The sequence below is a fragment of the Typopeltis vanoorti genome, chromosome 5, assembly GCF_054136105.1.
Source record: "Typopeltis vanoorti isolate ZY-2024b chromosome 5, IOZ_Tvanoo_1.0, whole genome shotgun sequence".
Taxonomy (NCBI): Eukaryota; Metazoa; Arthropoda; class Arachnida; order Uropygi; family Thelyphonidae; genus Typopeltis; species Typopeltis vanoorti.
This window is the reverse complement of record NC_143553.1, coordinates 67,511,452-67,527,318: the sequence shown is the minus strand read 5'-3', so window position 1 is coordinate 67,527,318 and position 15,867 is coordinate 67,511,452. Positions and strand designations below refer to the sequence as shown.

Here is a 15,867-nt window from a genome sequence, read left to right as displayed (position 1 = left end):
TGTAAGTATTCATGGCTGCAGATCCATGCATGTTCACAGAGCTGGTTTGTCTGTTATGAGGGATGAAAAATCCGAGTTTTCGGTGGAAAAATCCTTTACCTCCATACGAGACCAGTTAACTCACCTTTAGAAAAAGATGTCTTACCAAAGGGCTTCGTACAAGATGAGATGCAAGTGCAGTATTCCGTACTATTGGCAAACCACTCGAACCTATGAAATATTTGAAAAAGTAGTGTTGCCAGAGTGAAAAATATTTCTTTGTGCATACTGTTGACAAGTCTTATTATGTTGGAACAAAGTGCTCATATCTTTCTAAAATTATAAAGTGGGTGAGGAGATTGATGCCAGCCTAGTTGGCCATGTGTCTAAAACTCACTTTCTTACTAACAAGATGGGCATGGATGTTTGTGAACATCTTTATTATTATTATTATTATTATTATTATTATTATTATCTGAGACCTCCAGATGATGATGATAATATTATTATTATTATCAGTCTCATTGAGGGAAGCTATACAGAGAAAAAAAATCTAGCTCTAACCTCTTTCTTAACTATGAACAAACTTAGCCTTTGCAGATCTCTGCCTGTTCTCTCTTCACCTTTCTTCCATATAATAAATTTTTCATCAGACTATATCCTATAACACCTATTCAAAAGTTTATATGCTGTTCTCTCACCAGGACTTGACAAATATGTTCACCAACACACCTCTGGTGAATAGATTTTGCCAGCTGGTAAGTAGCTGCAGACTCAACAAAATAGAACATTTTTTATTTAAGAGAACACAACTTTCTAAACAAAATATTTTTTAATATTAAAGCATCAATGAATATGTGTAACATAAAGAGCCATTCTAGTAACAAAAATTAATATAACAAATTATATTTTCCAAAAAATCAGTGTTGTTTTTACTGTTTTTCCTATTATTGTTTATTGAATTCTCCTTGGAATGATTCTTCCATGAAGGAAATGTTCTGTAAAGGCGATACAGTGCCACTAATCACCTTGTGGAACTCCTATTAATTTATTGGAATATATTTATAAAAAAGGAGGGGTGCATTGTTTTGTGTTGAGTAGAATTGTATAGTTTGTGAATCCCTGTCTATCACATCACCCTGTTGATTTCTGTTAACCAGAATGTGTAGTCCACATACTCTTAGATTGAGAGTATGTGGACTACACATAATCTATATTGTATAATCCTGATATAATTATTGTAACATTTATTTGCACTCTTTTCACAGTTTCTTTATCCCTCCAAACCAAGAAGACCAAATCTGATTGCATGAGATGAATTTCATTGCTACTATTTGACTTCTGCCATTCTTAGTTTGGACACCTGAAGTAGCTTGAAGTTTAATGTGTTTGGTCTATAGAATTATGCAAAACATTTTTAAAAATATAAAAGAATTAATGAAATTAATAATAGACCATTGTCCACCCATTGTGTAAATGTGCTATAGGTTTACAACCTTTTGTGGGTGCCTAATCAGAAGAATGATTTTAATTTAAGCTTGATTTCATCTACCTTGTGATTATTAAAAAAAATGTCTTCACTATCTTATACATTTGTCACATTAAAACAGGCCACAGTCTAAGCAGCACTGTGCTGCTTAAACAATTTAAAAATCTATTGCTTAAATTTTCATTCAATGTTTTCTCTTGAAGATGACAGGCAAGAATTGTTTGAAATATTGAGTTGTTGCATGTATATATCTGTCATCTGTTCTGGAAATGTTATTCAAAACAAAGAAATTTTCTTTAAGGACATAGTGATAATAGACAGCATTCACAGTATCTTTATGCAAAATGTGTCCAAGAATACATTAGAATAAAACACATTTTTGACGATATAACTATGTTATCCGATGAGTTTTCCATGCTCAACACATGTGTTCTACTTGATCATGTAGGCATGCGATTTACTGATAATCTGCTGAAAATGAGCTCATCTTTAAACTCTGCATTGTAGCACTGCAAAGTCAGTTTTGTCTTTCATTGCTATCACAAAGGAATTGTTGCATTTATATTTGAAATTATGAATTATATATTGAAACAAATTCATATCTTCTCGAACTATTCTGTATGTTAAAAATCTAGGTCCAGTGGTTTATGTTGATGGTTATGGATTTTGTGGTGACTCATCCCTGCTGGCAGCATTCTTCTTATATGCAACATAGTTGCATGAAACTTTTTAACTAATTTATTTTAAGTGCTGTAATTAATTATAACTGGAAGTTTGGTAAAATCTTCACTCCAAATGCACTGCTTTATATATATCTTGTTCAGCATCCTAATTTCTTAAACAGTAATAGTAGTAATAGCAGCAGCACCAAGCCTGCCAGGGTTTGTATCAGAAACAAGAAAACCAAACATTGATCTATATCACATATTTCTCCTTGTAAAGTAGTAAAAAAAACTTTGAATTATTTATTATTCTAATTAAACTGGGAATAATTTGTTAATTCATATTGTGGAAACTGCTACATTTATAGATACTAGTATGCTTTGCATCTTATAGGAGGAAGTTTAATATGCTGCGAATCTTGCCCTGCTGCTTTCCATGCTGAATGTTTGAATATTGAGCCACCAGATGGGAGTTATTTCTGTGAGGACTGTCAAAGTGGAAAACACCCACATTATGGTGATATTATTTGGGTGAAACTTGGATGTTACAGGTATGTTATGTGATTATTTCCTTCATGTTTTATGCTTATGCATAGACTATGCAGGCTTTTGAAACCAGATTTTCAGAATAGGGTGGTTAATCCTTATTCCATTTTCTGTGTCTTCTTCTGGCCAGTGTGCCTGTTTTGCAGGATAAAAAACCTGACAAAGGTTCTTCGCATCCTAGACAGGATTTGAACGCAGTCTTTCCAACCAAGGGGGAACGTCAAAACTGACTGAGCTATGAAGTCTCTGGCATGTGATTACTTACTTAGCTAAGTTGCATATATTTTTTATTTACATCATTCCGATGTATTATGAAGTTTTATTGTTGAGGTTAAATTCAAAACTTCACCTTTTGATCAACAATAACTGCAAAATGGTTGAAGACTATTTTGGGAGAAGATGTGCTATTAAAAAGCTCTTGTTTTAAAAATGGCACTAAAACCCATCAGAATCAAACAGTGTCGAAAGAACATGTTTGCATAGAATATGGTGCACAGGCTACTACTATATCGGATAAAGAGACAAAGTGCATGAGGTTCAACAGCTTGTATAAGCAGAATAAGAATTCAGCAATACAGACAGATGAGATATCAGCACATACACTAAAGGAATGTTCAGCCGAATTTGCTCATGACATGCTTGAAGATTTTAGAGAAGTTGCCAAGAACTCGCATACAGAAATGGGTTGACTACCAAGCTATACTTTGCAAAGAATAGCTTCGGTTTACTAAAGGGAGGTCATATTTTATCAGTTTGCTGATATTTTATAATAATTTATGGTTGAGTTGGATAAAGGGAATGGATGCATTATGATACGTTACTTTGCTAAGGCATTTGATAGGATACCACATGAAAAGTCGTTGCATAAACTGGGGAATATGGGATTGGAATTTAAACTTTTGATTTCAATAAGTGGGTAGCTGATAGATCGGCATTAGAAATTGATGTATGGTGGGTGTGAATCTACCAGATTTAATGAACCAGTAGTTCTCTCAGGAGTCAGGTATTGTTCAATCTCTATACGAGGGTTGTTTGAAAAGTTTGGTAAAAAATAAGTTAAACACGTTTTTTTGGAAAAAATCACCTTTATTTCTCAACATAGTCTTCATCGAGGTCTACACGTTTGGTCCAGCACGTTTCCAATTTTTTCATCCCATCTAAAAAGTAGGATTTGTTGAATTGTGCAAAATATTTATTGACATCCTCATTCGAAGAAAATAAATTTTTTCCCACCAAGCCTAAATTTTTAAGTTTGGGGACAAGAAGAAGTCGCATGGGGCCAAGTCCGGAGAATACGGTGGATGTGGAACCAATTCAAACCTCAATTTGTGCAATTTTGCCATTGCGACAATCAATGTGTGGGACATTGTCTTGATGAAATAGCACTTTATTGTGCACCAATCTCTCCTTTTTTTTCTTCAGTTCTTCTTTTAAATGGTCCAACAATGATGCATAATAGACTCCTGTTATTGTCTTACCCTTTTCTAAACAGTCTATCTTGATAATTCCTTGGGAATCCCAAAAAAACAATGGCCATCACCTTCCCAGCTGACAAAACAGTACGTAGCTTTTTATTTTTTATTTTTTGGTTCTCTTTCACTGGGCATTGTCCACTGTCTTGACTGCTGCTTGAACTCAGGTGTGTAGTGGTGGATTCAAGTTTCGTCTACAGTCACAAATCGATGCAAAAATTCCTGCGAATTGCAATTAAACATCTCCAAACACTGTGTTGAAATGTCTTTTCGCATTCGTTTTTGATTGACAGTCAACAATCGCCGGCACCCATTGCATGTGCAATTTTTCATGCAGGATATTATACACCCATTCTCACACACTTTCACTCAGCAGTCTTCCATAACGATATCATGATTTTGTCAATCATTTCCTTCACAGTGAACCCAGTCGGGTGTCCAGAGCGCACTTCATCTTCGATGGACTTATAACCACGTTTAAACTCATTTATCCAAAAATAAATAGTCTTTAATGCTGGCACAGAATCCCCACGAACTGCATCTAACTTTGGCTTTGATCTGCTCGGCCACCCACTACTTCAAATAAAAGTATTTTATCACTGCACGAAACTCGTTTTTCTCTATTTTTATGAAAAATGCGAACATGGTCATTTTAAATGTTTGCCAAACTGCATCACACATGGCTAAAATTTTGCCAGGGGTACTAAAAAAATGATGATGCATGCTGACACAGGTATGAATGAATGAATTGTGTCGCCGTATATTGGAAATTTAGCAAACTTTTCAAACAACCCTCGTATTAACGATATTGTGAAGGACCTGACATAATATGTTCAATTACTTGCTGATGATGCAAAGATAACTAGGGCAATCAGCGATGCTAATGAAATATATCATTTACAGAATGATTTGAATAAGCTGGAACAGTAGGCAAAAGATAATGGCAGCCAACGCAATGTTAGTAAGCATAAAGTTATGTACTTTTGTCATGGTAAGATTTCCATTGGCATATTATACCGATGTAATTATGCTGCAAGAAACTGATGAGGTTAGGGATCTTGAAGTTATGGTGGATAGGAATTTGAATTTCAAAGGTTATGGTTATGTTGCCAAAATTGCAACTACAGCTCAGAAGATAATTGTGGTGTTGCAAATTGGAACAAATTGTTAGGGCTCTATATTTGAAGATGCTGATGACCCAAGTCATTAGCATCCTCAAATTTTTGTGTTGGATGGTGGTATGGATTTTTTATTTATTTTATTTGTGTGTGTGTGTGTGTGTGTGTGTGTGTGTGTGTGTGTGTGTGTGTGTGTGTGTGTGTGTGTGTGTGTGTGTGTGTGTGCCTGTGTAGGTTTTGGTAGACTATGGATGAAAGGCTCATCTTGAATCTCTGTCTTGCCTGTGTGCATTGCTTTACGCTTACTAACATTGAATGATAGCCTTTTAATTATCATTACCCTCACTGGCCTTGACTTATTTTCACATTCACTTAAGTGTGAATCCAGAGCTTATGATAGTTTGAGACATGGATAAGAAAATACTAGTCATCAGTTATTACCATTGATCCCCCCCTTCCCCCAACCGCCCATGACGTCTGTAGACATCCAACTAAATTTGGATACGATTCTGTAACACCCGTTGAATAACATGGATAAGAAGTGCAGTTTGGTCTCACTATTTCGTCCACCTTGGCCGGTAGAGAGGTCCTTAACCAGATCCTTAACTCACATTTGTAGTGTAGTCTCAGAGCCAGATTAAATAGTAGCTTACAAACAGTTCTTTTCTATTTTGGTATCTTGGCTTCTAGTCATTAAATATTAAATTTCTTTTATTATGTCATATAGTTAAATAAATCCATATATCGAATACAGTGGGTTCCGGTTAATTGGGACATATCGAGACTAAAACACTGTGTCCCATTTAAGCGGCTTCCCAATTGTGCAAAATTTTATGATAAAAGCTCAAATAATCCAAAATGTTTAAAACTTTCAGTATACCCTTTGTTAACCATATTTTAGTTAAAAAAAAACTAAATGTACACATGTGTGCGGTATCCCTAATGAGGTTTATACATAGGTATCTTTCAAAGAAGCATATTTTATGTAACAATTATTTTGGAGATGCCGAGCGTACCCTGATGTGCTCCCTTTCTAGACTGCGACTGAACAAAATCAGCACTGGTATCTAATTCAGATATAGGACTGCCTCCATTGCTTTCTTGCATAAAGTAGTGTTGTAATTCAGCAATAAATTTCTTGACTTCCTGGTTAGTCACTCGCTCATGTTCAGGTGTGTCATCCTCATTACTTTCCTTGTTTTCCGAGGTCTTTAGGTATTTTGTTGCAATTTGTTCAATTGCATCCTCACAATCTTCATTTTCATTGTAACATTGAAAGCTATTGTCAGTGAATAAACACTCTTCATAGTTTCTGACATTTCAGTTCCAAAATGATTTTCATTATGTCCAAGTATTTCCTGGTCTGAATTCTTAAAACCACAATGAGCAAAGTAGTTTTGAATTATTTTGCTGCTTATTTCTCGCCAACTATCTGCAACCAGTTGTACTGCCTATAAAATGATAATCTTTGTCCTGATTTCTTTGGCCATTGAAGATGACATCGGTAAATTTTCTTCAGTTGTTCCAAGGATGTAGTGGACCAATGTTGCATATTACAATGTCTTCAAATTTTTTATGATTCCCATGTCCATTGGCTGTACCAGAGATGTGTTAGCAGGAAGAAATTCAATTTGAATGTTTTACAAACAATCTAATTGAGCATGTGCTACACAGTAGAAGAATTTTCCTTGGATTTCTTTGCAGTTCTGCATCCCAACTCATTAGCCATTCCTGAAAAATAACAAAGTCATCCATGCATTCTTGTTGGCATAATACAGAACTGGCAAACTTCATTCTAAGCCCTTTTAAAGCATCGAGACTTGGCGCTTTTTCCATTAACCAACAGCTTCCAGGCATGTTACAGCACACAACACGTAATGCAATATATTACTTTTTAAAAAAAAAAAAAAACCTGACAGTGCTTTAAGTTTATAGCTCAGGGAACCATGCGATGTGGCAATGAAAAACTTACCTGTTTCGTCAGCATCATAGATTTCATCAGGACTAAACTTCTGCAGTACTTCGGGTAGTTTAGTTGATTTTCGCTGTTTGGTGCTTGCAGTATTAGCACTGTTCTTCTCTTCATGTGCCTTCTTAAATTTTATTTCATGTCTGGTTTTCCATCGTGATAACCAACTATCTGTAGCTTTAAAGCTCACATGACCCAGCTTTCTAGCTAACTCTTCTGATTTGGTTCTAACATTTGACCATTAACAGACACACCTCCTCCAATTACATTAGAGAACCATTGATTGAGAGCCTCATCAACGTCTGGATCCTTAACTTCTAGCTTCTGTTTTTTGGATTTTCCCTGTTGTCCATCGTGCAGTGCCCATTCTTCTCGCAGTTTGTCCTGTTGGCTTAACAGACATGCATTTGTAGATTTTGGAACACCTGTTATCTCTGTAAGGTGATGATGATGACTGGTGTTAGATGGTTGGCTTTTTATTTTGTTAAGTAAGCCAATTTTATTTGCTAACGTTACATCTTTCCTTGGCATCTTGACAAGAGTCTTATTTTAAAAAAATAAAATAAAAATTAAATCTTTTTACTAAAAAAATCAACACACACACACACACACACACACCTGTTTTAATCAAATGTTCACATGCACCATTTACAGCCACTATCCCAATAAAGCAGCAAGATGGCCCAAATAAGCGAAGCAAGTTTGGGTTATATTCTCGATTTGTTTCCGCTTTTCAATATTTGTCCCAAATAAATGACTGCCCTGATTAAATGATGTCCCAGTTAACTTAATATACATATATATTCCAGTATACTGTGTGTGAGAGTGAGAGGGTGGTCTGAAAAGTTCTTGGCCTAACAATGAAAAAACGAATTTATAATTTCAAAATTATTTTTATTTTTCAACATAATCTCCCTTAAGACTAATACATTTATTCCAGCGATGCTCCAGCACCATTATCCCGTCCCTGTAGTGGTTCTCAATAAGATTTGCAAAATACCGCTCTACAGCTGCAATCGTCTCTTGATTCAAAGTAAAACGTTGACCAGCGAAGAAGAGTTTTATTTTTTGGAAGAGATAGAAGTTAGAGGGAGCAAAATCTGGGAATAGGGTGGATGTTCCAACAATTCATAGTGCAGATCCCTTAATTTTCCTATTGCCAATACACTTTTGTGGACAGGTGCATTGTCCTGATGAAAGATGATTTTTTTCTTCTGCAAACCAGGTCTTTTCTCAAGAATTTTTTCGTCTAGTCTGGTTAAAAGATCGGAATAATATTCCCAGGTTATTGTTTTACCCTTTTCAAGATAATTAATAAACAAAATGCCTTTGGCATCCCAAAACACCGATGTCATGACCTTTCCTGCTGATGGAACTGGCTTTGTCTTCTTTGACGCTGAACAACTGGCTTCTGTCCACTGTTTTGACTGCTGTTTGGATTTTGGTGTGTAATGGTGAATCCAAGTCTCATCCATAGTAATAAATCGATACAGAAAATCAGTTTTATTCTTGTTAAAACGCTCCAAGCACTGTTCAGAGATTTTCATGCGAGTGCATTTTTTGATCTGCTGTGAGCAAGCATGGCACCCATCTTGTTCAAAGATTTTTCATATTCAATTCGTCATGCAAAATATATCCTACACATTCTTTTGAAATGCCTATAGTCAGCAATTTCATGCACTTGGACTTGCCAGTCATCCAATACCATACCATGCACTTGATCAATGATTTCTGGTATTGTTACACTTTTTGAATGTCCTTCACGTGGATCATCTTCAAGGCTGGTATGTCCATGTTTAAACTCGGCAGTCTATTTCTTAATTGTCGAAAACGAAGGAGAAGAGTGGCCAACTTTGAATGAATTTCTTTTGCTTTAAACCTTCTTTTAAAAAGACCATTTCAAGGGATACAGACAATACTTTTGCTTCAGATAGCTATATAAAACAAACTACTTGATAGAATGACTTCCAATTTCACATGGATGCTAATAATAGATATATCAACTTAGAAAAAAAAAAAAGTAATTATTAAAGCATTTGCTATTTTTTCTAAATAAAACCTTATTTCTTTGTTTATGCATAATTCTAGTTAGGAATCAGTCCACAGAATGCATATAGTTTCAATTTACAGATAACAAACCATGACATTTATAATAACGTATAATGTGATCTGCAGTTCTTTGAGTTTTCAGTTTGCCTCCTTAATTTCTGAGTATCATGGATTATGAATTGAAATAGTGATGAAGCAAATTATGTATTAGCTAAGCTTTCTCTGTAACATACAACTCAAGTTATATCAATTATTGTCATAATTATTTTTGAAGTTTATTTGACAAAAATAGCATGGAAATAATCCTATACACTTTATTTTGTAAAACAGAAAGAAAGAACATTGTAAATAAAATTTTATTCTGATGTTATCATGCTCACTGAAGAAAGTGCTATATACTATTATTTGCTATTTTCTTACAGTACACAGAACAAATTACTGCACTTTTGAAGAGAAATACATATACTACTAGTTTGATGTGTCATTCTTAAAGTAGCTACACTTTGTTATACATTTTTACACTAAAAATGTATAAGTACATGCACCCCAAGTGATTTACATTGTGTTTCTTTTCTAAATGGCTTTGAAAATAAATTATAATTTGAAATATCTGCAGTTTGAATAGTCAGGTGAAACCCCCCCCCCTCTCTCTCTCTCTCTCTCTCTCTCTCTCTCTCTCTCTCCCCCCCACACACAAAAAGTTGAATGCCTATGTAATACCTCTGCATTTTTTCCCCTTTCAAATCATTTTTTTCTTTCCAAGATGATTGTATCAGATCATTTATAATTTTTTGATAATGAAACTAAGCTGTGATTATTTTCAATTAAGAAATTATGCACTCTTAAGTGATTAGGAAGAATTAGCAGCTTTTCTGTTCAGATGTTTGCAAATCTGTCAGAATGAATGAAACGAAATGAAACAAGAAATTGCTGATATACTTGAACTACTGCTTGAGGCTCCTCAAGCAGTAGTTCAAGTATTCTTTCTTTTGCTTGTCAATTGAGGTGAGAGTAATCCAAGCTTTCAGTCAGTTGCAGTGGCAGAGAGGATTATTATGTAATATTTCTAACACATGCATTACTTCAGAAATAGTAACTAGAAAAAGTAGATGTGATAGTCATTACTTTTTAAGAAAAAAAAACAACTTAAAACTAAGTTTTTTTAAACTAGAATTAAAACCTAGTCTGTTACCTTCATATAGCTTACCAATTGTATTCCCTGAAGATGCCGAGAGCAAAAATCTGCGAAACATGTAGGACGATAAATTAAAACCCACTTGACTAACATTCAAAAAAAGTGTATTAGTTATTATACAAGTAGTCAAGGAAGAAAATCACAACTTAAAACTAAGCTTTTTTGTGGCATAAATATGATTTTTATATAGCGAAAATATAACATGAAATATATTTGAAAATCTTGGAATAATTTCAGTGAACTGCTGAACAACTGACGGAAAAAAGATGGGAATGAAACATCACAAGATTGCAAAGAAATAGTTCAGTTTTAGAAACACTGACTTCAACAAACTCAACAATATAATTATTTTATTTCTTTTCTTGAAATTGTAAAATGATTAATAGTTTCGAATACCCTGTGAGAATTTTCAAACCAGTAGAAAAGTAGGCAAAGAATAGTTATTTATAATTCATTTCCTGGAGGAAGGGGATGCAAATGAAAAATCTTTAGAAAGAACATGAAGTATAAATGAGTTCCAGTTTCTGTCCCCCTCCCTTCTTCTTTGTGTACTGTGAGTAATATCCTTCAAGAGCATGCTAAACATAGAAGTGCATCAGTCAGTAAAAACATTGGTGCCAGAAGTTGACTGACTCATGTGGCAGCAAGATTATGCACTAATTTGACTAATTTAGTAACATTAATCTGCTGTATCTCTACTTAATGCATCATGGTATATAAGGCCAAGATCTATTTCTTCCAGATAATTCTGTCTTCTGCTTCTCTCCAGCTTTCCCAGTCATTTTTCTTTCCTTTTCTATCATTTCCTCTGGGATCCATGTCAAAGCTATTCTTAGAATCTCTCTGCTGTTCATTCCTAGTGTGTTCATTTCCATCTGTATCCCCCCCCCCTTTTTTTTTTTTAAATTTCATTTATGATTTTTTGTTCAGTCAGTTTATATAAAAATGATATTTATGCAACAAAAATTCTACCACTTTCATCTATTAACATCTTACCATGATCTTTCTTCTTCTACTTGCTACATATCTAAATAACTCTAGGGAGTTATTTAGATATGTGTAATGCATTCACACATTGATGCTGTTATGTATTTCTTTGTCAGTTCCCATGCCGCATTTATTTTCTTATTGCTCGACTCCTTGTTCGATGTTATTGCTTCAAGCTGTCTCCTAAGCTTGTCATAATCACAAACTTTATAATTCCACATATATCCTTTCCTAAGTCTGCATATGACTTAGCCACAACACAGATGATTACTTCATGATCACTTTCACCAACTGGAGGAAAGTGTGAAACCCCTCTCACAATTGCATTCTCTGATGAAATGAGCAGATCTAGAACTCTTGATCCTCTCTTGCCCTCGTTTTATGTTCTGCCTGAGATAGTTATCTCTCAAGAACTCGAGAAATTCATTTTCCTTATTCTCAAATGCCATCTCTTCATTCCAGTCTATACTGCCATAATTAAAATCACCCATAATAATACCCTTCCTTTGTTAACTAATCCAAGTTGTTTATACATTTCTTCAATACCACCCTCCATATTTCCAGGCCTATAGCAACATCCAACTAAATACGTCTTCTTCTCAACCTCTACGTTACACTACACTGTCTCATAACTGTTGCCACTGTTTCCCTCTTTCATGTGTACCTTATGCGGACATAATTCCCCTACTATCATCATTGTTTCTGGAATCTCACTAGTGAGATTTCCTTTATTTGGAATTATATAACATTGTCTAGGTAGCTTTCAGTCTCTAGCAATTATTAAATATCACTTGCAAATTATCAACAGCAATTTCTTTAGTTGCCTTAAGCATTTCTATTGCTATATTGCCATTGCCAAACACCTTTCCACTTTTCATCTTCTCTGTCACATTGATTATTTCAGTTTTAGATATTGGTTCTATTGTAATATTTAAATCTATGCTTGCAGAAAGTTCTTCCATTATTGAACTTCTTATCATGTAAATTATATTGTACATTTAAAATCTCATCAGACTGTTCATTCTACTTAGCAGTCTTACCTCATCAGCAGCAAACCATTTTTCTCTCTTATAGCATTTACACGCTTTTTTCTTTGATGCAAACCTTGTCACCATATACAGTTTTCCAGTGTGTCCTAATGCTGCAGCCTTTTGTGCTTCTGCCAAATTGTAAACAAAATGCCTTTTATCTTCACTTGCAGATATTTTAACTAGTTTGTCTTTCTCTCTATAATTGCTCAAATGAATTTTTTTAATTCCAATCTTACTCTTTTTTCTTCTAAAAAACACTCAAACAGTCTTGTCACCTCATTGCCTGCCATTTAAAAATGTTTCCTTTGCTTTTTGATTGTCTTCTGGGCTTTCTATTTCATCGCTTTCTAGCTTCTCATTTTCCAAAATTGAAATAATTTTTTTTTTAAATTGATTTTTGCTATATTTATACCAAACTCTGAAAATCACTGTCTTCTCCATGAAACTCAACCATCAGGAGTCCAGCTACCCAAATAGTGATGTTTGGGTAGCTGGACTGGATGGATGATCTTAGCATCTCCCCTTTTCCAACACCACTTCCCAGGCTGGATGAGATTGATTAATTGGTTGATTTCTGAGAGCTGCTGCTGATTCTAAAAAATAGTCTCTCTTTTGAATTTGCTGTGGTGGAGCATGGTGGTTTTTTTCCATGAGATCCTATGGGTTGTATGCAAGGCATGGTCAGCCAGGCCTGACTAACCATAGTCGTGGTTGCAGATGTATGACTTGTGTTCCTCCAGGTGGATGGTTGCTGATCTGCCTGTCTGTCCAAAGTATGCCAGCTTACAGGAACAGGGTACTTTATAAACTCCACGCACTGAGAGAGGAGGGGAACTGATCTTGGAAATAAACCACCATGCTCCACCAAAGCAAATTCAAAAAAGAGAGACTTTTTAGAATCAGCAGCAGCTCTCAGAAATCAACCAAATCTTAATAAATATGGTTGCATTAAACTTCCTAAGATTTGGGAAACACTTATCACCAGAGGTCCCACCTTACATTCCAGGCCACCTATAACTGCCCTTAGAGGGTGCCCCACCTAGACAGGACTTTAGTGTCACCCACGTGGTTGGGCTTAGTATTGTGTGGTATTTGTGTATATGTTACATTAGTTTTTTTGTAATCCCTGAAGATGTCTCAGTGACTGAGATGAAATATAGGAAGTATTAAATTCTGTTTTAATCCTTTCTGAGTGCTGTACACAATCCATTAAGTTTTCAACATGATGTCCTCACAGCACTTAAGCCTCTACACACGGATTACTACATTGTGCCCATTCTTTATGTTCTTCAGATGAACTGTTACAGAAAGAATTACAATGCATTAATTCCATCTTTTTATCTAAGGATACTTTTATCAAAAGAGGTTTTTAACATTTATGGTATCTCTACCTCTTCAAATACAGAAGAAATAACTCGTATTCCTATCCCTTATGTGCATGGTGTTAGTGAATGTATAGCAAAAAATTTTAAAAACCACAGAAAAATTTCCACCATTCTCACTTCTCCTAAAGACAATCTTCCACCTCTCAATTATCCAAGTGTCTATCGGATTCCTTGCTTTTGTGAGTTATCTTATTTTCGACAAACAGGGAGATCTATTTTCATTCGGGAACACAAATCTTATATTAAATACAGTGAGCCTGAACAGTCTGGACTTGCAGAGCATGCTATCAATGCTAAACATAGAGTTCATTGGAACAAGAGAAGAGTTCTTCATAAAAGTAATTTCCTCATAGAACAGCTTTATCAAGAAATGTGAAACTTTACTTCACTGTCCTAACTTAAACAGATCCAATGATCTACGTCTGCCTCCTTTGTGAAAAATAGTACTTTTTAAATCAGACAATTCCTAACTTTATTTTGTCTGAGTGTGTGTGTGTTTAATACAACTTCCAAAAAAGAAGTTGAAACCTATATTTTATTATATTAGGAATATGGAGACTAGTGATTAGATTAGACCAGCACTTATGCTTGCTCTAATAACCAACTAGTCTTTTCCTGTCTGGTCAGCCAGCTGGTATTAAAGATATTAATGTTATACTGATTGTTGAAAATCACTGCATAAAGTTATAAACATCATTCAAATGGAATTAGATTCAGTAGCCTTTTGGTAACAAGAACAATTTGGTAAAATAAGGGAGGTATATTTTAAAAATGGAGAATGCAATGCTGTGAAATGTATTTACATATTTTTAATGCATTGTTAGAAGATTTGTAATTAATATAGAATTTTCACATCTTTACATTTTCTCCTAAGCTGTTAGGAAGAACAGTGCCATATACTTTAGTTAATATTAATTAACTAAAGTATATGGCACTGTTCCTATACTTTAGTTAATCATTTAAACATCATATGTTTAGATGCTACCAGTTTTTTCATTCATTTTCTGATAGGTGGTGGCCAGCAGAAATTTTTCTTCCTAGAAATGTTCCTCATAATATTCAGAATAAGGCACATAATGTTGGAGAATTCCCAGTCAGATTTTTTGGTTCTCATGATTATTACTGGACACATCGTGGTCGTGTGTTTTTATTCCATGAAGGAGATAAAGGGAGCAAGGAATCAACATCAAATAAGAATTTGGCAAAAGTATTCCAGAAAGGTAATTTTAAACATTTTTTCTTCTGTCAGGTTTTTGAAATGCTAGTATTGTTTTAATGAGGTTTATAATCACAGATTATTATCTTAAAATACTTAAAAACATTTGGAGATTTTTTATGAAGGTCATTCCAGAAATTTCTGCACACTGTTGATGCATGGGAGAATTGGATGATGTAACAGTTTACTTTTACACCAGACAGTAAACTTGTTATATGTTTGTTTTCTATTTCTGGTAGTTTTATTCTACAAAATATTTTTCAAAATAGAGAATAAATCACTCAAATCAGATAATGCACATTGCTTAAACATAAAGATTGGGGTGGGGAGTTGAGATTCTCACTGCTTTATGAGAAGTTTGTGGATATAGTGCAGTGAATTGCAGCACAATCTCATGGTAGGATATCTTGCTTTTGTGAAGATTAGATAAATATTAAAGACTAATATTGCTTGCAAAGGGATTTAGGTTTTTCACCCCAGAAGACAATTGTTACATATTTGCTTCATATGTCGTTTCCGTCATAGTCCAGAGTTAAGACTAAAATAAATCATAATATAAAATTCCTGGTTTGCATACAGTTTGCTGGATAAGGGCCTGAGAGCAACGAATCCTCCATCTCCTTGTATGCATGACATTGTTCTTTGCACTTTCTCTATCAAACACTTATCTCTTCAAGACTCGATTATGAGTCCCAAGTCCAGAGACATTAAACTTTGGTGGCTGGATCCTATCCACTATCAGATAGAATGCAACTGGAGAATTCTGAAA

General features: G+C 34.7%; 1 protein-coding gene across 2 annotated transcripts in view; it reads left to right on the top strand.

Annotated features, from left to right (window-relative positions):
- Window positions 1-15,867, top strand: part of NSD (Nuclear receptor binding SET domain protein) — a 442,610-nt gene that overhangs the window by 297,211 nt on the left and 129,532 nt on the right. For both annotated transcript variants that reach the window (XM_090392494.1, XM_090392492.1), the window contains exons 10-11: window positions 2,525-2,681; window positions 14,894-15,102. In XM_090392494.1, coding sequence (XP_090248620.1) covers window positions 2,525-2,681; window positions 14,894-15,102 — 366 coding nt within the window. The remainder of the gene's footprint in view (window positions 1-2,524; window positions 2,682-14,893; window positions 15,103-15,867) is intronic.